We start from the raw sequence: 21,935 nt of genomic DNA on the forward strand, positions 1-21,935 counted from the left end.
AAGAAAATGAATAGTTTTCAGCTTTTAGGAATTAAAAACTATTAGATAATTATCTTTGCGTCGAACATAAGCTATAATAATGTACACAAAAGATAACCCAAGCTCAAACCAACACATTTTAGATGCCTTTCATATTCTTTTTTTATACTTTTACAAGTTTTTGTAAGTAGTAAATTAGCAAAGTTTTAAACAGAATCCACCAAGTTTTAACATTTAAAAATAAGAGCAGAGAAATAAATTAAAAATACTAGAATTAAAGTAAATGAATATATAACAAAAAAAATTATTTAAAACAGATAAAAATGTGAGAGATAAATTTCACTAATTTTTCTACCTTAATCGTATCTCATATATTCGATTCACTTTACTTTTTAAACATTTGGAATTTAATTTAAATTTAATTTTTTTATATAGGGAAATTCTAAACTACTAGTTAAATAGTAATTTATCTTTATAGTTTTTAATAGGCTTAACTGATGATGTTTATATAGTTAATATTTTTTAACAGTACATGTCACGTGTCAACTCCGAATTATTTTTTAATTTTTTTTTTAATTTTTTTAATTTTAAAAAATTATCCATGTGCCAAGTCATAATTGTGTCACGTGTCAATGTCAGTGTCATGTGTCACGTGTGTGGTTGTGTTAATTTTTTTCGTTCAATTTAGTTCCTATATTTGTTATTTTTGTTCAATTTAGTCTATATATTCATTATTTTTGTTTATTTTCGTCCTAATTTTATTTAAAATGAATCAATTTTATCCCTTTCAAATTGACACCAAATTTAATATCTTTTATAAAAAATATACTAATTTATTTTTAAAATTGACATTTTTCTTAATTATTTTTGAAATTCAATTATAAATTGAATAAAATTTTTATATTTAATTGTTAAATAAAATACAATTATTTTAAATATTATAAGAAAATAAATATTAATGTTTTTTTCTAATATTTATCTTATGTTTTTAAAATTGATATTTAAAAATGTTTTAAATATTAAAAATACTTTAGGAAAGTAAAGTAATATTTATAAAATTAACATTAAATATAAAACATTTTAGATTTTAAATTAATATCTAAAATACAATAAAAATACTAAATATTTTAAATTTAAATGTCAATTTTACATATGTTAATATATATATTTTTTAAATATTTAATAATTATAATTTAATAATATTTTACATAATTATATTCTATTTAATAATTGAATCTAAAAAATAAAATCAAAAATTGACACGTATAATAAAAAACATCGTTAATAAAATATTAAATTGAACAAAATTTATAAAAATAAAAATTTAATTAAACACAACAAAAATAAAAAACTAAACTAAATAAAAAATAATAGATAGAAACTAAATATATATTTAAGTCTATTTAATATTAAAACGAGTATATTAAAAACTTTAACATTAGTTTTCGTTAAGATAAAAGTGATTAAAGGTACCCTAAAAACTTCAACAAATGATAATTGGAACAATAAAAAATAGGGTTAAATATGTTTTTGGTCTCTTAACTTTCAGTGAATTTTGGAATTAGTCCATTTCGAAACTTTGGACCAATTTAGTCCTTCATCTTTTGAAATACGTGAATTTAGTCCTTTTAATCAAATTTTGTTAAGTTTATTTGACATTTCAAGCACGTTTCATAATAGTATTTGACTTAACATTAAAACAAAAAATGTGTCAAAAAGTATAAACAACTCAAATACAATGCTGAAATGTGTATAAAATATCAAATAAACCTAAAAAAATTTAATTAAAAGGACTAAATTCACGTATTTCGAAAGATGAAGGACTAAATTGGTCCAAAGTTTCAAAATGGACTAATTCCAAAATTTATTGAAAATTAAGGGACCAAAAGCATATTTAACCCTAAAAAATAAAAGTCTCTTTCAGGCAAAGGCTGCAACATAAAAAGGAAACAGAAGCTGTGACCTTACACTGAAAAACCCACCATGCCTGAAGAAACGACATCGATTGACTACGTCATGGAGGCCGCATCTGGGGCCCACTTCTCCGGCCTCAGACTCGACGGCCTCCTACCTTCCTCCGCCACCGCCGCCGCCACCCCCGATTCAACCCTAGCCCCGGATTCCCACCCGAATCGCCCTTTCGTTATTGGTTATTATTCTTCATTCTCTCCGCACTTTTCCTTCTTTCAATGTTTCAATTCCAAATTTAAGCGAATGCGATTCACGTGTGTGTAGGAGTTTCTGGAGGTACTGCCTCTGGGAAAACCACTGTCTGCGACATGATCATTCAGCAGCTTCACGATCACCGCGTCGTCCTAGTCAATCAGGCACACTTTCATTCTCTTTCCATTTTTTTTAATTTAAATTAATAATAATAATTATTTAATTGATGCTTTTGTTCAGAACCGTAGAGTAAACAATAGAGTATCAATTAAATAACAAATGATATTTGTTGCCAAATGATAAAGAGATGTGTCAAACCTTTCTTTTGATTTTTGTCATGATGCTGGGAAACTTCACTACTATCAAGAAATTTTAAATGATGTAAAAATGAAGACAAAGAAATAGAGGGACTGTTATTTTTATTTTTTCTGAAACTGTGAGAGACTGTCCTAATATCCTTGCATTCAGTATTACTATCATTTTAGTTTTCAAGATATACAGCTTACTTTCGTTGTACTTCCTCCGTTTCAAAACAGTGTTGTACAATAGCTATTTCAGCAATTTAGTTCTGTTCATAAACTATAGTTTTGCAAATGTAAGGTAATATTTGTAATGTTTTTCCAGTTATACCCTTATTAAAACCATTAAATAGGGGTTGGTATTTTAGTCTACAAATGTAGTAGTTAAGGTTTTCCTGATTATTCTAAGTTAAAATAACTATAGTTTTGGAATAGAATGAGAGTAGTTCCTGAACTGTCATTATATTTTAGTGGTAAGTACTGCATTTTCAATTTCAGGAATTTATTTGACATTTTTTTTAATTTCAGAGACTAGTACAAGACGCTTTCCAATTTTGGGCACTAAAATAATTTACTTATTTTTGTTTGTGTGTATAGGACTCGTTTTATCGTGGGCTGAGACCTGAAGAGTTGGAACGTGTTCATGAGTACAATTTCGATCACCCTGGTAATTTTCATTTTCGTTTAAACTCACTGGTTGACTTGAGCGAGTTTAGTTTAGTTCACTCAACGGGTTCCGTTTCTTTGTAGATGCTTTTGACACGGAGCAGTTGTTAGAGTGCATGGGGAAACTCATCAGTGGTCAGGGCGTGCATGTTCCCATCTATGACTTCAAGAAACATCAGCGTTCTTCTGATAGTTTTCGCCAGGTTTCAACCCAAAAGAATGATGTCATTTTGTTTTTGGTTTGTTAGGATTTCTTTTTAGTTGATGTGGTGCTCTTTGCTTAGGTTAATGCCTCCGATGTGATTATATTGGAGGGGATTCTTGTATTCCATGATCAGCATGTGCGGGATCTGATGAACATGAAGATCTTTGTAGACACAGGTTTGTATCTTAATCATTCAACAACATTAGTCATATGAAAGATTTTAAAATGCAGTTGTGTTCAGTGATGCAATCTTTGATGTTGTGGAAAGTTGTGTATAAATTCTCTGCTATTGTGGATCTAATGTGGTTGCGGAGAGTCTTAAAACCTTAATTTTAATCCCAAAATTGCGGTTGTAAACGGTGTTTCAAAACATAGTTGACATGGGAGTTTACAAATTGTTTATGAAAAACAATGTGGAGTATAGTTACTTATTAATTGTGTTGTGCTTCTGTGGATGCTTCGTTGGAAGGCATTTCTTAAGAATATGAAAGAAAGAAACTTCTAAAAACAACTAATACGCAGCATAATTGCTGAGACTGTAGTTATGGTCAAGCCATGAGTTTTATTGTTTGATTATTATAGCAAAGCGTGGTGTTTTTTGTTTTTAATTTGATGGACAGATGGTTTCTTGGACAATATGTAGAATGGAAGAGTAGACTGCATTGCATTCTTGATATTCCTATGGAAATATAACTTTCCCTCTCCTCTTCAAAGGAATAAAATTTAAGTAAAAACAAGGTATACCTGCTTTTCTTTGGCACGAGCAATACCTCAGAATGGGATGCTATATTCCCATGTTCGCATTTCGTGGAATAAAATTGCAAATGTTGAAACACACTATTAGATTAGTATTTTATATGGTAATGGAAGCTCCAAGCTGTGTCTAATTTCATCATTTTTTATTAATTGCTTACAGATGCTGATGTGAGGCTAGCTCGTAGAATTAGACGGGACACAGTTGAGAGGGGCAGGGATATAAACTCTGTTCTTGAACAGGTATGTCCAACAGTTTAATTGGCAAGCATGGATTTACAACTGCTACCTTATAAGGACAGCACTTCTATCAATTTTATCTTTTTGATAAAGTTTCATGTGTGAACAGAGAGAATTTTGTGATCTCCATGATGTGCTATTACTAACATTGGATATTTACCCGTAACTGCTTGTGTTGCTGTTTTTGCAGTATGCAAAATTTGTTAAGCCTGCATTTGATGATTTTGTTCTACCATCAAAAAAGTATGCTGATGTGATTATTCCTCGCGGAGGTGATAATCATGTAGCCATTGATTTGATTGTGCAACATATCCGTACAAAACTTGGTCAACATGATCTGTGCAAAATATATCCAAATGTCTATGTTATTCAGTCTACGTTCCAGGTATCCTTAAACATAGCTTGTTATTTTTTATTTTTCTTTCTCTACTTTTAATGATGTTAAATTTGGAGAAGCATTCAGTGAGACATTCATACTTCTCACACAAATAGATTAGTTACCTTAATGAACCTTAACAAACCCTTGGTATCATAGTTTTTCATTGTTGGTGGAATTGAAATGGAAAATTATCCACTTTTACATTTTTGCAAATCATAGGAATTATTATTTCAATGTAACCAAAGTACTTCGTTTCATTATGAATCTCGAAGAAAGAAAAAGGAATTATTTTGACAAGATATATCATAAAGATATTCTTGCTTTTATTTGAATTTGGATACATGCCAAATGACAGCATTTGATCCATGGAGCTAGTTGACCTCACCTAGTAGGATGCAACTCTAGTTATATTCAAATTCAAATTGGGATATATATATCAAATGGAAGCTGAAATTGGAAATTGAGAACACATTTCAGGGCTACAACTTGTCATTTTTATACAGTAACGAAATGATGCAAATGCATAGACTACACTAAAGAGGCTGGAATATTCATTTAGGTAGGAAGTAACATAATTTGTCTTGTACTTAGTAATTTTTGCTTCCCTTTCCTTTATTTGTGTTTTGAAACCCAAACCAGCTGGTCGAACTGGAAAACTGGTGAACCAGTCAGGTAACCAAATTAAATAAATCACAAATCCAGCTTGAAAAAGACCTGTAGAAAACTGGGCCAACAAAAAAGTTTAACAAATCACAATTTTAACTCTTTCCTTTGAAAGTAAAAGACAATATAAAATATTTGTCATTCACTTTTTTATTATGCATAAAGTTGTTATTGACAAGCTACAAGTTCGCATAATGTGAGGTAAGCCCAATGAGGTGATTTCTGTTCAATGGGGAGATTCTAACAGATTGACAATTAGACAGAGATAAGATTTAGACAGAAGAGAAAATCATGGGCATCGATTTTGGTAAATATCAGATTGGATTGAAGGTGTGTGAGATCCCAGACTTTCAAAATCCTAAGAGAAAACCAGTATTCATTCCTTTCCATTCCAGTGAACATTTCTTTTTTTTTTTTCTTAAGCAGATCTCTGGTTTTAGAGCTTTCAGTATTGAATCTTAAAGATGATTTTGATATTTAAAGGAGTAGGATGTATGTGTTGTAGCACTTAACTGCTGTGAAAACACTAGAGGTTGAGAAGCTATATTGCATACTGTGAGGACTCTAACAGATTGTATTTTCAGTTGATGGGCTCAGGTTCGGTGGAAATGGCAAAATCTGAATAAAATATGGCAGACCTTTGTTAAGACTGTGATTAAAATTTTCCAACCAGAGTACAAGTGGTTGGATAGAGTCAACCAGATACAAATTTTCAAACTAGATACAACCAAGAATGGGGGAAAGCTAGAGGGTAGTATGAAGTGTTGGTTCGATAGAGGAATCAATCGATAATTAAAGGCTTTGGAAAGGCTCCCATTTTTGGGGAGGGAGACCATCTTCTTGGTTATTAGAGTGGAGAAACAAATGCAGCTTCATCTTAGCAAAAATGTGGGGAGACAAGAAAGATTGGAATTTACCTTGATAAAACAGATGCAAAGACATGATGAGTACCAAGATTTGAAAATGATATGGACCCACTTATGAAACCTCTTGCACCACAAAAACATGATGGATGACCACCCTAGATCTATGGGTATATTGGACATATATGTCTGATTGCCTCTGAGACTGTTGGTGTAAGACTAGAGACCAATATTTTATTTTGACCGGATTTGCTTATTTTTGTATCTTGCTTTATTCAATAATTATATGTTGCATTTCTTTGATTATGTGTTTCTTTAAATATGATAAAGTCCTTAACTGAAAATTCAATATTTTACTTGGTACTTTGTTGGCTATGGTTATACATTTCAGATAAGAGGGATGCATACATTGATTAGGGACCGAGACATATCAAAGCATGATTTCGTGTTTTATTCAGATCGACTTATACGTCTGGTACTGTATGATTTATAGCTCTGCTGAATTTCTTCCCTTCATGGGTGTTCAGTACTTAGTTCGTGAGACACGATTTTGGTTATCAGGTTGTCGAGCATGGTCTAGGTCATCTGCCTTTCACCGAAAAGCAAGTGATTACTCCCACAGGTAATTATCATATGTCATTGTTCTCAGTCCTGTCAGTTTTTATGTTCATTATAACTCTTGGTTTTTGGGGAATAAGATCTATGCTTTGTGAACTGCAACATGTTTGGTAAAGAAGTAGCAGATCAGCTGTAGTTCACTAATGGAGTTTTATGTTGACAACCATAATTAAATGAAGTGAGGTTCATATTGCAGGATCTGTCTATACTGGTGTTGATTTCTGCAAAAAGTTGTGTGGTGTTTCAATTGTACGAAGGTGAGCATTGAATCAGGTATTAATTTTGGCGAGTGAAGTGTAAATGACAGTATTTTTAGAAATGCAATGATGGAACTAAATACAGTTCCCTTGTTTGATTAGATTAATGGTCTCAATTTTCATATGGTTATGTAGTTCACCAAACATTTTGAGTCTTTAGTAGTACTAAAACTGGAGTTGTTCACTTCAAGACTCTGTTCCTTGGGCTTATTGTTGTACATTGTTTTTGGATTATAGTGGTGAGAGCATGGAAAATGCACTTCGTGCATGTTGTAAAGGCATTAAAATTGGTAAAATTTTGATTCACCGGGATGGAGACAACGGAAAACAGGTAAATGAATTATTTGGAATTAGACATAGATGTATAGGTTCTTTTCTGATGTTGGTTTTCAATGGTAAACCCTTTACTTCTCTGAGCAGCTAATATATGAAAAGCTTCCCAAGGATATTTCAGAACGGCATGTTTTGCTTCTTGACCCGGTCCTGGCCACAGGTTAACACTTGGAATCCTCTCCCGGCATTTGTTTTTTCATTTATATTTTAAAAGCCATTTTTTCTTGAAATTCGTAGGGCAGCAGTCAATGCCCACGATTTTATTCGCATTCTTTGAATTGATGGGAAGAAACCGTGTTAATGTGGTGGTAGTTAAGTTGTACATTATGTTACCGGTATGAATGGTATCTGTTAATGTAGAAATACTATTTTATTGGGAATCAGGGATATGATAATGATGATATAAATAAATATAATTGAATTTGTTGTAGAAGAGACGTAATTGTATTTTGCTAGGTACTGCATGAAGAACCAGTGAAAGTACTGACCCACTAAATTGTTTCTTAACTACTATTTTGGGATGGCCCACTTGTACTAGTCTAGCCGTCCACTGTTCATTTTCTTAAAACCTTATCTTATACTGTTAATATCTTCTGTGTTCGTTGTTGATAAATAGATTAACATCAATAACTTCTATTTTTAGGTAACTCTGCCAACCAAGCAATTGAATTACTCATTCAGAAAGGAGTACCAGAAAACCACATTATATTCCTGAACCTCATTTCTGTGAGTTAATGCCGATGCCTTCTTTATTGCTGATATAATCAGTTATTTGATTATCATTTCACACTGTTTATGGGCCTTTTTGCATTCAGGCTCCTGAGGGAATCCATTGCGTGTGTAAAAGGTTTCCGTCATTGAAGATTGTCACATCTGAGATTGATGTTGAATTGAATGAAGAGTACCGTGTTATCCCAGGATTAGGCGAATTTGGTGATCGCTACTTTGGCACCGATGATTGATCCTGCAGCATGACCAAAGGTGGAGACACCTTTTCGGTAGCAGCTGCGTTGATTAAGAATTCGAAAAGCAGCTCGCTACATTGTATTGAGATGCTAAAAATTCATCAAAACCAGCTTTATTATGATTCGAGGCAGCCAGATTTCAGTAACACCAATGCAAACCTACATAGACGTTGATATACAAGAATGGTTTTCAATTTAGATTAGTCTTAGCATGACGATGTCACCAAACACAAATTGCTTTGCACAATTCTGTCAATCTTGATCCACAATTAATTATGTGGAAAAATATTCACTTGTGATCGGTGCAATCTATATAACAATTAGATCAATCATCGATATATGTTAATTGTGTTACTATATTTCATACATATTCTGGTGTTAGGCCTAATTACCAATGAGACTCCTCTGATGGGTAAAATGCCGACCTGACCGGTATTTATGGGGAGTTATACAAGAGAGACGAGGAGTTGAATAGTAAAGATGAGATTTTAAGTACGAATGATGACATTAAATAAGATGTTGAGAAAGAATAAATGAAAAGGGGAGAGCTCAAAGGTCAAGAAAAACAAGGATAAAGGGGTACTAATGTTAGGGAAAGGCACACCACTTTTTGGTTGTTCTAGTTGATTATATTTTACCTTTTGGTTAGAATATTTTGGCATCAGCGTTAAAATATTTTCGGATGTCTAAATATTTTTATTTTTCCAATACTTATTATCACAATCAATGAGGTGGTAGGATGGAGCGTCCACACCTTATACTATCACGTGTTATTGAAACACACTCTCTTGCTCATGGTCTTGAAACCATATCACTTGATGCCTCTACGATCATTGTTTTCATAAATGCACCTTGTTTTGATTGACAATAGTTCAGGATAACATGATTTTTCCTTTTTTTTTTTTCGTCTACATGATTTTTAAGGGTTTGGTCACCAAACATGAAGCAATCAGTTTCCTCAAGAATAAAGAATACATTCTAAAATTCGATGAGAGCAACCAATCTCTTAAAGAATGAGTAAAAGTCCGATGAGAGCAACCAACCTCCTAAACAATAAAGAAGACCTCTTAAAATCTGACAAGAGCAATCAATCTCTTAAGGAATGAATAAAAATCCAACTAGAGTAACTGGTCTCCTAAAGAATAAATAAGATCTCCTAAAATCTAATAAGAGCAACTAGTCTCTTCAAGAAATGAGTAAAATTTTGATGGGAGCAATCAATCTCCTAAGGAATAAAGAAGACCTCCTAAAATAATATGAGAGCAACCAATTTCTTAAGGAATGAGAAAAAAAAAATCTGATGAGAGTAACCAGTCTCTTAAGAAAGAAGCAAGATTTCAATGGCAACAACCAATCTCCAAAGAAATAAAGATCTCTAAAAATTCTATAAGAGCAACCCATCTATTAAGGAAGGAACTCATACTAAAAACTAAAGCACCTGAACTGGAAAGGAACAAACTAAAGTTCGAGCTCAACTTACTTAGAGGAAAAATGAGCTCAACTAGCTCGAAGAAGGAAGGAACTTATGCCCTAACAGAACTTTCTGCTTCAACATCGTAAGGGGGAAGGGGAATTGTTTTAGGGAAAAGAGGTAGAATGGGTGGGTAAGTGACTCTGGAAAGGGTCTTGAGATACTAAGTTGGCTGACCTTGGGCCCAAGTAAAAGGCCAAGCCCTAAAAGTTTAAATCAAAATGAAAAGGGGTCTTACATTGATTCACTTAATAATTTAAAACATGTATTAAAATTTTAAAATTAAAAAAATATCAATCAAGCAAAAGTTTTATTAAGAACCATGCGATTCTAACTTTTTACAAACAAAAGATTTATTTTTCTCAAATAGTTTTTAAAAAAACTACATAACTCTATTTTTCATAGTTGCATGTTTAGTTTGATTTTTTTGGAAAAAATATATTAAAAAATTACATTAATTTTGCATACTTAATTAGAAGAAAATTGTCTTGGAACTTATGTTATTATATGAAAAATTACATTAATTTTCATTTTACAAGGTTTTGTTTGGACAAATGATAAACATGCTTAATCTGATTAATGATAAGTCTTGAATAATCATAGTACACATAAAAACTTATAAACACTTGTTCTCTTTGTGTAGAGTATGTTAAGTCTTGGTTTCTCTTAAAGAGGATTTCATAATGATATATATACATAAGATATCTTCAGGAGCATGCTTAAAGATGATGCACATAAAAATCTTTTATGAAAAGTCATAATGTCACTATTGTAGAGTTAAGTCCAACATTTTTCTGCTAAAGAGGAAAGAAGCTACCTACCTAAACCTGATAAGCCATGTGTATATTAAAGAAGTTGTGCAAAAAAGTCATGTATTTCTTGTTGCATGGAAATCATCTATGTCCTCGAAAGTGGTTAAACAATAGCCAACAAAGATAAAAGACTCATAATCTTTACAAAACTCAAAAGGGTTTTGCAATGAGTCTTTTTGTCTCAACTTTATATAAAGAAGTTTTCTTTTAAAAAGAAAGGTGGACGTGTTCACTACAATGCTTATGAACTTTGTGTAAAAATGCTTGCAAGCTTTAAAAGTAATCTTAATCCTTTTGTGTGAGGAAGAACACTATTTGCATTCATATCCAATAAGAAAAGTATTCATAACCATGTATCGGCCTATGAACATTAATCTCTTTTAGTGATCGAAACATGTGATCTTGTAAATCACACCCTTTGTAATCAAAGTGTTTTAGTCATAAGTGACTATGTTCCAATCAATACTTGATTTTAACTAGGAGTGGTTGCAGTCTAAAAAATACTTAAGTTTTAGTTAGAACTGGTTGTGGTCTTAAGAATACTAAGGTTTTAATTAGGATTTGCTATTGTTAAAAAATACCCATATTTAACGAGGGGTGGTTAAAGAATACATATTGTAAACCAAAAGTGGATGGGTCCAAACCTTATATACTTTGAGTAGAATCTTGATCATGTTGATCAATAAGTCAACGAAATATGAAATTATCAAATGAATTAGTATAAATACCTTGTTAAAATCTTTATATATTTTATCCATTTTACATTACAAACTAATATTTGAAGGAGAGATTTACAAAAATGATATTTGAAAAAGTGATTTAATCAATTTGTCTATCAATTTGAAATTGTGTTCGACAATTACTCATTAGGAGTTTGACAATGTATCTATCACACAAAACTTTGTGAAATTATCAAGGGATAGACTATTGTAGATCACATTAATTTTCCAATGACGAAAACTAGGTAGTTTAAACCACAATTGAAAAGTTTCATTATTAGCATGATTGTTCAGAGAGAATGTTCCATGATGCATCAATTTATTTGTGGTAGAGATCAAATGGATAAAGTTACAAAGTAAAAAAAAAAAATTGCTTCTTGATTATAGCTTTTATTTCTGTAATAAACATTTAATTCAACATTTCCTTGTAAACTTATCAATCTTGATTATATTGGACACCTTCTTGAATATTCTTGAAATTTTTTGGATATGAAAAATAGATCAAATAATTGGGATTTCTCCATAAATGGATGAAAACGAAGTAGAAGCTTACCTCTAATATTAGTTTGTTGAATAGTATGATATCAAAAATTGAGAAGTGAAAAAAAAAAAAACAAGGAAGAAAGAAAATACATTAAGAAATAGGGTTTCTCCATAAATGGATGGATTAGTTTGTTCATATGATACATACATCCATAACTTTCAATTAGATAAAATAATCTATATATACCACATGTCCAATTAAACACATGAAGAAGGTTCGAAAACATAATCTCATAAGAACATTTGCACATAATTAATATCTTATAATTTGTAACTATTAATGTTGAAAAACAGTGGTAATTTTCAGGAGAGTCTAAATAAAGCTTAAAATGTTTTTCACAAAATGGTCTACCAAAAGTTGTAAAGGAGTTTTCTTAGGGTATGTAAAGAATTAATGCAAATGTGTAATGCATAATAGCCGAAAATACCCTTTATATTAGTTTATCCAAAATTTTTACTATCATATTACAAATAATAATAGTGTCATTTTCGACTTACAATATAAATATATAAAGTTTCTTTAAACTATGTATTAAATTTCCTCTAAGATCAATCATAGAGTAAATGATATTTTACAAACCAAATACATAAAACCTATTTTCCATACTATATAAAAGATAAAAGAAGAGTTATTGATTACAAGACTATTCCCTAAAAATAGGATATAAAATATAAATAATCTTTGTATACTGATATACATATAATGGTACAAATATTATTGAAATAAATTAATACAAACAGTGACAGAAGTTAGAGAAAAGAATCTGAGTGTCGAATTAAGACTTTTATACAAGAATTAGTTTTTTTTTTAATTAACTTTTTATTTTATTTACTAAAAACAGACGCACATCATAATAAAATAAAAAAAAATATAATTATTGTTCATTATCATATCATAGTAAAAACTATCATTAAATATAAAAAATTGCCTAATATAAAATAAACTGAAATCATATAAAATAAACTGAAATCGTTGAAGAAATATCCTTACTAATAGATAATATATAAATATAAATATAATTTTAATTTTATATGGTAATATTAAAATATACATAAAAAATAAAATAGAAAAAGTTTGGGAAAGTGACTCCCTTCTGTAGTTCTGTACCATCCCTGGATACCAAAGAAAAAATTTATAAAAATTATGCATAAAATAGTTACACAAATAATAGGAACAAAAAATTACACAGTAAAATGTGAACCGGAATGAACATACTATGTGATTGCTATTCTATTTATTTATTAGTATTGGTAGTTTTATATAAATTAATAAAAAATTAGTATTTTTATATATAATTTTTAATAATTTTAATTTAATTTTTTTTCAATACTTTTATCTGAAAAATTAGTTATTAAATATACTATTTATTTGTTATTATCATAAAATAAATAATTATCATAAAATAAATAACACACGTATTATGTTTCCAATAGTATAAATAAATAAAAAATTACATCCATATTTATGTTTGGTTACTATTTTTAAATTTATTGAAACCAAAATAATTAAATATTCAAAATAAAAGTGTTGATATATCAGCCACCCAGTTAAATAAAATTCATATAAACCAAAACAATGAAAGGAAAGTAAGAAACTGAAATTTGAAATTAAAATTCGTGAGACACATGAATCTTTTCCCTCCTTTCTCTAAATTATGTTTTGTTTTCCCTCCAAAATAGTGTGTAGTATTTTAGCCATTTCCTCTCAATCCTATGTTCTCTTTTTCCTGTTTTTGTTTTTGATAAACCCTAACTCGCCCTTATACTCAAATCAGCCACCGCTGCCGTTATCTCGCTGTTTGGTGGTCAACCAGAGCTCAGAGGTTGGTACATTGGTTGCTTCAATTCTCTTTCTTGCATGGTGTATTTATTCTCTCTGTTAAGATTCTTCTGTAGGCTTGTCATGGTTGTGCATATTTCTCTACTTCTATTTGGCTTTTCTATTTGGCTTGTTAATCCAATCTATTCATTCACTCCTCGTCCAATTGACACCAGAAAATAAAAAATTTGTCTAAATTTTCGTTATGTGGTTTCAACAAAATAAAATAAGCGATTTAATTCTTTCGCAATTCCATATGCTTTCTTCCCATTCATCTGCGATTATATTCTCCTTCTTCTTGTCCATTTTAGTCATTCTCATATTCAGTTATGGATATCATAACGCAATGCATTATAATTTGATTGGGTTCTCTTGTTCTTGTTTCTGGTCCTGCTTTAAGACCGGTATGATAGTACGTGAAAACATGATAGGAGGATGGAGAAAAGGGAGCTTGATTTAATTTTAGTTGAGTTTTGATCTCACTCTTCTGTTTTTATAATCTAAGGGTGAGATTTGTGTTCTTTGGTTTTTGTTTCCCAAATTCCGGCTTTGTTTCTTGTTTTGTTTCTTCTTCTCTATCTCTTGTACTAGTTACAACTGTTGTTAGAGGTGGATTTTATGTGTTCGTCTGTTTATTTTTTCAACTCAATTTTGCAGTAGATAATAATGATATAGTACTGAAGTAATTGATTTTACAGTAAGCTGCATTTCTGAACAGGGATCTTTTGTTGTTAGATTTTCATCTGGATACAAGTAAAACAGATAGATTAGATCCATTAGGTGGAGTTCAAATTGAGGGAGACAAGATGGCTGGCCAATCAAACCATGAGCTTTCACTGTTCTCAGCAGAGGAGGTATGCTATTTGTGTTGTAAAATCTTTCTTTAGTTTACGTTGATTAATATTAATATATATTATGATTTTTCTCTCAGCTTGAGTTCATTGCTGAGGATGAGATCGTTGACATTGTGCCTAATCTCAAAATGGGACCTCTCAATTTCATTTGTGTAAGGAAGAATTCAAACACCCGAAACTGGTTCTATTTTGCAGATGCGTACTCCTTACCTTCTTATTTATTAACAATGAATGACAGGGAGATTTTGGCCCATTTACGCCCCAGATAGTTACTCAAGTACCGTTGTGGTTGGCCATTGCTCTCAAGAAGAGAGGCAAGTGCTCCATTCGGCCTCCCCAGTGGATGTCCGTTGGTAAGCTTTCTTTTTTTCTTATTCCTCCTCCTCTTCTCTCCTACCTACCCTCCTCGCAACAATCTAACAAACAGTGACAATGATAATGCATTAACTGTGGACATATTCATAGGTTAGAGGTGCTGTTGTGAAAGAAATTTGAAGAATGTTTTTATAATTTGTTCATGTTAGTTTCTTCTCTCTTTTTTTATTTTCTGTTTTCCTCCGTATTCATAAACACGGAAAGTCTGTCTGTCATACTATTTTGGGTCCTTTTAACTTTTGAGATTCACTTTATAATGTGTTAGAGATGTTATTTGATTGTGATAAAGATATAATTGATAACTTTTCTGGTGAGCTTTCTTTCTGGCTAGTGTTATTTTTTTATTGTGAATGGTTTCTGGACAAGTACTCTCTGCTGACAGCTTTTTCTGCTGAGTACCGTTTGCTGTAGACATCTTTCTGGCTAATACTATCATCAACTATAAGCAGTTTTCAGTTAGTACTGTTCGCCATGGATGTTTCTCTGGCCAGTATTGTTTAGTACCCACATTTTCTAGTGAGTTTCTTTTTCAAGCCAGTGTTTTTATTCATAGCTCGTGTTGTAAAATCACCGCTGACATTTTGTCTAAGTATTTTTCCTTCCGGTTAGCTTTTTTGGGCCAACCACCATCACAGCCTGAGTACATTTTTTTGATCCCTTCGTGACCTGTGACCATTTTTAACATGCTTGATTCATAATACGTACATTTCAGTTGGAGAAAGTGTTAAATTATCCTGTGAAAGACATGATTTGATCATATTAAATAAGATGTGATAGAAAAAATATCATACTAATTCATATGGTTAGATATTATTTTATGGCTTATTTTTTCTCTCTCTCTTATTTGTTATAGGTAACAATTCACACGACATCATACGATGCTATACAATATACAAAATTCATTATTTTTTTTCTTGATTTCTCTTCTATTTGAATATCTTCCACCGTTTGTTTTGTCACTAATTATTTCATCAATGTGATGACTTCTTTCCTTTTTATTATTTCCTTTCTCGTAGCGGTTAATTGATATGTAGAAGACAGTAGTACCGTTCTTTTTATTGTATAGGTTAAAATTCATGTGAATATTATAGTTGCGTTCTGTTAAACAGTAAATGATGCAAGAAATATAGATGTAATATTTTCCAATCCAATACATTTGTTTGTGACTAGAGAAGTTGAGTCAAGTTTTGGAGGCAGAGCGAGACTCTCAAGAGATGTCAGATCAATTGCCATTTCATTATGTGGAAATCTCAAGACTTCTTTTTGATCAGTACGTTTAGGGACACTGATATTTGTTCTGTTAGATGCAGTTATTTTACTCTACCAACTTACCTTTTCTTCATTAAATTTTCAGTGCCCGTGACAACATTCCCGATTTATATATGGTGAGATCTCTAATAGAGGATATAAGAAATGTAAGGTTTCATAAAGTTGAAACCGACTTGGAGGCATTTAATGGTCGTACAATTGCTGTCAAGGTAATATTTATAGTAGATTCATGCATTTTAGCCAGGATTTGATTATATCTACAGATGTATCAGTGATTTGTTTATTTTTGTTGATTAGGATTTATCTAATACACAACCATATATATGCATTCTTCCTTTCATTTAAATTTAAATTTACAGTAGTCCTTGTTTGAAGGTGATACAACCATTCTCTGTATAACAGTAGTTGACCCACAAGTTATAAGATCTTCTCATCTCAATTGTGCTTCTGCTGCCAATACTGTTAAAAATGGTCTCCATGTAGCTAAATTTGAGGAAACACAAGTGAAAGTTTGAATATAACAATTTCTTCTTTAGCTGTTGAACATTACGACAATGAAAACCTTCTGAATCCAGGATGTTTTATAGTTTGAATCTTAAGTTTCTTTTATGCTTATCTCTGTAAATTGAAGTCACAAAAAAAGACAATTTTACCATTATACTGCGTGACATACCTTATATTGAATACTTTCATTCTACTATAAAAACTCATAATTTTCTCCATAATTATACAATTAAATAAAGATTAAGAGTGGAGAAGGTTTGGGATGTTGATCTTCTTACACTTCATTTTCAATAATTGCTTTGAGAATTGGATTCCTATGTCATTATTCCCCTCTTTGAAGTCTCATTACATGTCTACTTATGTCTTTGATGACCAGTGCACCTCATAATTCTCTGCATACTGCAGATAAAAAATTTGTCTGCCATGGAAGTGAATATTGTTCGTCCATTTATTGGAAGAGCTTTACAAGCATTTTATAAGCATGATAGTCCAGAGTTGATACCAGACCCCGAGAGAGTTTCTGATAGAAGACCCCAAGTTGTCAACAATGCTCCCAGAGTACGTTTCCCTTGCATTCATTATATAGTTTTTGTTTATGCTTCAGATGATAAAGAAATTTATGTGAAGTTTCCTTTTTGTGAATTAAAAAATGACATCACATGGATTATCTTCCTTTAAAAGGAAATGGTTTTCATGCAATTAATATTTGTTTTTGCAGAGACAATTACGTCGATAGTTATTACGTCACATTGGTCAGCTTTAAAGGTGCATAAATCGTGAGAGATACTTCATTCTTGTCTTCTCATAATTTTCTCATAATTATTTGTTAAGAACAGGAAAAAACACTTGGGGATGTACCTGGATGTAGTTAATTTTACAAGCAGAATTAATTATTTAATGTTGTCTCTTGCTATTGAGTTGACTCTCCAAGTTTAGTTGACAATGACAATAAACACCACAACAATTCAAATTATGAAAACAATATTATAAAAAAAATATCATCCCAAGATCAAAGTAATTTAAATATTTTTTCTTATCACCTTACACTGAAATATTAATTTATGCATATAAAATTAATGATAATGTATAGAAAATATTTAGATTTATGTATTATATTTTATAAATTTTATAATTGAAAAATAAATTTTTGAACAATTTTTGAACAATTTTTATTACAAAATATACTCTAAAGTTTTTAAAAGTCAAACATTTCAAATTTATATGGTGACTTTTACTGTCATGTAGAATTATTGTCAGTGAGTTTTATCCTACCACACATAAGGTTAGTCCTCCCATCGTCATATGAATTCTGTGATTGTTCAAAGATTAAGACTTTCTATTACTCTTTCACGTACTCATCCTCCTCTTCTATATAAGTTTGGATGGTTATTGAATCCTTACATCAATGTATACATTAAAGAAACTCAAGTTTAATTCATCTTGAATCAAAGTATACCTTCCTCATGTCAGAATATCATGGTATATGAAAAACACTCCAATACAAAATAATGTATTTTAGAAAGGCTTACTTTTATTCTGCAGTCCCCTTTTCTTAAATCAACACTATAGAATATGTTAACATTAATATTCAATTAAGGGATGGAGGGATTATAGGATATTTCCTATTTTTAGGGAGTAATTGAGAATCATTAACAATTATGTATTAAAAGTATAAAATAATTTATTCAAGATAAAATAAACTATATTTATACACATTAACATCCCCTTTCAGATTGATGTTCGTAAATCAACTAGTAACAATTTGCCAACAAGAAATTGATGGTGTTGCCAAGTCATAATTTTGGTTAAAAATATCAGCAACTTGAAGATCAGTAGAGATGTAAGGAAGAGAGATGACATTGTTGGTCAAGGCTTCTTGAATATAATGACAATCCATTTCAATATGTTTGGTACGTTCATGAAACACTAGATTGGTAGCAATCTGAATAACACTTGTATAATCTACATGAAAAGGTGTAGATGAAAGTTGGGAAAACCCAACTTGGTCCAAAAGACTATATAGCCATATAACTTAACATAAGCATATGACATTGAACGATATTTAGCCTCGGTAGAAGATTTTGAAACATGATCTTGCTTCTTACATTTCCAAGAAATTAAGGCATTATCAAGAAATATACATCAACCGCTAGTAAACCTACGAGTATCTGGATATCCTGCCCAATCAGCATCATTGTATTCCATAAGTTGTAAAGATAATGCTTTGGGAAAGAATAACCCACATGTAGATGATCCTTTAAGATTTTGGATAATATGACAAATGACGACAAAATGAAGATGACAAGGAGGAGACATAAATTGATTGACCTAGTGAACAACATACGAAATGTCAAGTCTAGTAGTGGTGACATAGATAAGACTTCCTACTAAACGTCGATAAAGAATGGAATCAAGCAAGAGATCTCCTTCATCTTTCCTGTACTTGACATTTACTTCTATAGGAGTATCAACTGATGTAGTTCCATCTAAATCTGCCAATTTGATTAAATCTTGAATTTACTTTTGTGGGTTTAAAAAAATGCCATTGGATTGATGATGTACCTCCAATCCTAAATAATATGTTAGTTGTCTTAGATCTTTCATGTGAAATGTTGCATGTAGCTGAGTTTGCAACTTAGTAATTAACTCATGATTAGTTTTGGTAATGATGAGATCAAGGAGAAGTATACTAGTAGGAGACATGTGAAAGAAGAGAGAATATTCATACGTAAAGGAGAACTTAAGCAAAGTAATACGAAACTACTCAAACCAAGTCTGAGGAGCCTGTTTAAAGCCCATAGAAGGAATGTTGAAGTTTACAAGCATCAGTAGAAGAAGAAGGATGCATACCAGAGGGAAGTTTCATGTAGATTTCTTCTTTGATATCATTGTGAAGAAAAACATTTTTCACATCCATTAGATGCAATGACTAAGATTAAGAAGCAGCAATAACAAGGATTGTCTGAATTGTAGTCATCTTATTTACAAGAGAAAATGTCTCATAATAATAAATCCAATTCTCTTGTCTATTACCAAGAGCGACCAATTGAGCTTTATAGTGATCTAAAGAGCCATAAGATCGAAGCTTGATAGAGAACAACCAGTTACTTCCAATAGATTTGACTATAGGAGGACAAGACACAATGTTCCACGTATGATTTTCTTAAAGTGCTTGCAGTTCTTCTTACATTGCTTTTTTCCAATAGTCATGTTCCATAGCTTGTGTATAACTAGAAGGAATAGAAATAGAAGACAATGTAGTGGATAAAGAAACATGTGTAAAGAAATCATACCAATTCGGAGGTTTTGATGATCAAGTGGACCAATGAAGAGGTAGAACATATGTGACAAGATCAAATGTTGGCAGAAGGACAAAATCAAGTATTAGAGAAAAATCATGAAAGGGACTAGAAGGAAGACGACATCTTGTATACACCAAACCAGACTTGAACTGTTCCACAGTGCGAGAAGAGTCTAAAAAATGTGGCATAAAGGAGAAAGATGATGGTGTAACATAGGAGGGAAAGAAAAAGTGATTTTCAAGGAAAACCACATTTCAGGAAAGTTTAATGCGATGAAGTTGAGGATCACAACAAACATAACATTTTTTATTAATAGCATAACCTAGAAAGGCACACTTAATCGGTTGATTAGTGAATTTGTGACATTTATGAGGAACAAGATGCACAAAACAAACACAAGAAAAAGTACGAAGATTAAAGTAAGAAGGAAAATATCGTAACAAATTAAAGAAAGGAGTAATATTATGTATAGTAGGAGACAATAACTGATTTATTAAATGAACAATGGAGAGAGCTTCACCCAAAAAACAAGGAGGAACAAAGGTTCAAGCAAAAGACTGCGAACAATGTCAAGAAGATGACAATTTTTTCTTTCAGTAACACCATTTTGTTGTGGTGTGGAAGGACAAGATCGTTGAGATATAATTCTCTCATTTTGAAGAAAACTTTGTAATGTATTAGACATATATTCACCTCCAGAATCTGATTTGAATTTTTTTTATGTGAGTAGATAATTGAGTCTTAAAAAAGAAACAAAACTTTGAAAATGGAGAAAACTTCTGCTTTAGACCAAAGAAAATATACCCAAGTAAATCGACTGTAGTCATCTATGAACGTAACAAATACTTATAACTTGCATGAGATACAATAGGAGAAATCCTTCAAACATCACTATGAATAATGTCAAAGCAATAATTTGCCCGAGACGCATTATAAGGAAATGGTAAAGTTTTACTTTTACCAAGTTTGCAGGTAGTACAATCAAAAGAAACATATGAGTCTTTATTGCTCAATGAATCAGATTTAAACAAGGTACTAAATACATGAGAATTTGGATGACCTAACCGATTATGCCGCATTTTATTTAGTTGTCTATTATCAAAACAAACTACAGAAAAAGCAGGACAATATGTGGAAGGCGAGAAGCATAACTGAAAGAGTTGTCCCACTTCAGGTCCTTTCAGAATGATCTTTCCTAACATTTGATCCTGCACAACACAACCAAAATAAGAAAATTGGACATTATAATCATGATCAACTAATTGGCCAATAGATATAAGATTTGTGGAAAGATTAGTAGACAAAAAACATTTGGCAAAGAAGGAGAAATATCACCAATAGCACTAATAGGTAAGGAGGTGTCATTAGTTGTATAAATTATTGATTGTCGTTATAAGGTTTCACATTGGATAGGGACACAACAAAATTTGTCATATGATTAAGATGCTCTAGAATCAAGATAACTGGGTTGAGAAGAAACAAGAGTATTACCGGAAAGACCAAGGGTTGAAAAGGCTAACACAATCATCTGGTTTACAATTTTTGGAGTAAGAGTGCTTACAGGAGGTGTAGGAACAAAATTTGGAGCAGGCAAAACAGTAGAACTCAAAGCACCAAAAGTGATAAGGCCGTCAGGCCGTTAATCGGCGAAAATTAGCTTCAAGCGACGGTGAACATCCGAAACGACCTCCAGAATGCAGTGAAAGACTTGATTAAGGAATGAATCACTCTCGTTCTCTCACGAATCCTCACAACACTCACGGTGTTAGAACCCTAGGAGGAGAAATCCTCGTTTAAGGAGAAAGGTGAGCTGACGAATGGGGAATAAATCGCATATCATTCATCTAAGCTAGCTATTACATGAGATTGGCTTGCCTTTATATA

General features: G+C 31.4%; 2 protein-coding genes across 5 annotated transcripts; both read left to right on the forward strand.

Moving 5' to 3' along the window:
- Window positions 1–1,922: 1,922 nt before the first annotated feature.
- On the forward strand, window positions 1,923–8,751 carry LOC114192607 (uridine/cytidine kinase UKL1, chloroplastic). Its single transcript, XM_028082389.2, has 14 exons — window positions 1,923–2,128; window positions 2,215–2,306; window positions 3,039–3,108; window positions 3,192–3,310; window positions 3,392–3,488; window positions 4,229–4,308; window positions 4,496–4,690; window positions 6,602–6,685; window positions 6,772–6,832; window positions 7,025–7,085; window positions 7,323–7,416; window positions 7,506–7,578; window positions 8,062–8,144; window positions 8,234–8,751. The coding sequence occupies exons 1-14, from the start codon at window positions 1,963–1,965 to the stop codon at window positions 8,378–8,380; spliced, it is 1,422 nt and encodes a 473-aa protein (XP_027938190.1). The 5' UTR covers window positions 1,923–1,962; the 3' UTR covers window positions 8,381–8,751.
- A 4,750-nt stretch (window positions 8,752–13,501) lies between these two features.
- Window positions 13,502–17,666, forward strand: PSF2. Of its 4 annotated transcripts, none has more exons than XM_085674623.1 (9): window positions 13,502–13,751; window positions 14,466–14,601; window positions 14,679–14,753; window positions 14,840–14,954; window positions 15,388–15,492; window positions 16,147–16,246; window positions 16,331–16,454; window positions 17,155–17,307; window positions 17,468–17,666. In XM_085674623.1, exons 2-9 carry the CDS (start codon window positions 14,554–14,556, stop codon window positions 17,483–17,485), a joined length of 738 nt encoding a protein of 245 aa, XP_085530749.1. In that variant the 5' UTR covers window positions 13,502–13,751; window positions 14,466–14,553; the 3' UTR covers window positions 17,486–17,666. The 4 variants fall into 4 exon arrangements, with proteins under 4 accessions (XP_085530749.1, XP_027922719.1, XP_085530752.1 ...); XM_085674626.1 differs by having other exon boundaries at window positions 13,511–13,751; window positions 14,483–14,601; XM_085674630.1 differs by having other exon boundaries at window positions 13,521–13,751; window positions 14,446–14,601.
- The last annotated feature ends 4,269 nt before the right edge of the window (window positions 17,667–21,935 follow it).

Source organism: Vigna unguiculata, chromosome 1 (genome assembly GCF_037176805.1).
Source record: "Vigna unguiculata cultivar grain cowpea cultivar isolate G323 ecotype 2 chromosome 1, ASM3717680v1, whole genome shotgun sequence".
Taxonomy (NCBI): Eukaryota; Viridiplantae; Streptophyta; class Magnoliopsida; order Fabales; family Fabaceae; genus Vigna; species Vigna unguiculata.

Excerpts from the sequence above, each read along its gene's own strand:
- PSF2 (XM_085674623.1), top strand. The coding sequence starts at position 14,554 with ATGGCTGGCCAATCAAACCATGAGCTTTCACTGTTCTCAGCAGAGGAG. Across the intron at positions 16,247-16,330 it reads TCAAGACTTCTTTTTGATCA|TGCCCGTGACAACATTCCCG; the intron begins GTACGTTTAGGG and ends TTAAATTTTCAG. Across the intron at positions 16,455-17,154 it reads GTCGTACAATTGCTGTCAAG|ATAAAAAATTTGTCTGCCAT; the intron begins GTAATATTTATA and ends TGCATACTGCAG.
- LOC114192607 (XM_028082389.2), top strand. The coding sequence starts at position 1,963 with ATGCCTGAAGAAACGACATCGATTGACTACGTCATGGAGGCCGCATCT. Across the intron at positions 3,489-4,228 it reads GAAGATCTTTGTAGACACAG|ATGCTGATGTGAGGCTAGCT; the intron begins GTTTGTATCTTA and ends AATTGCTTACAG. Across the intron at positions 4,691-6,601 it reads TTATTCAGTCTACGTTCCAG|ATAAGAGGGATGCATACATT; the intron begins GTATCCTTAAAC and ends TATACATTTCAG.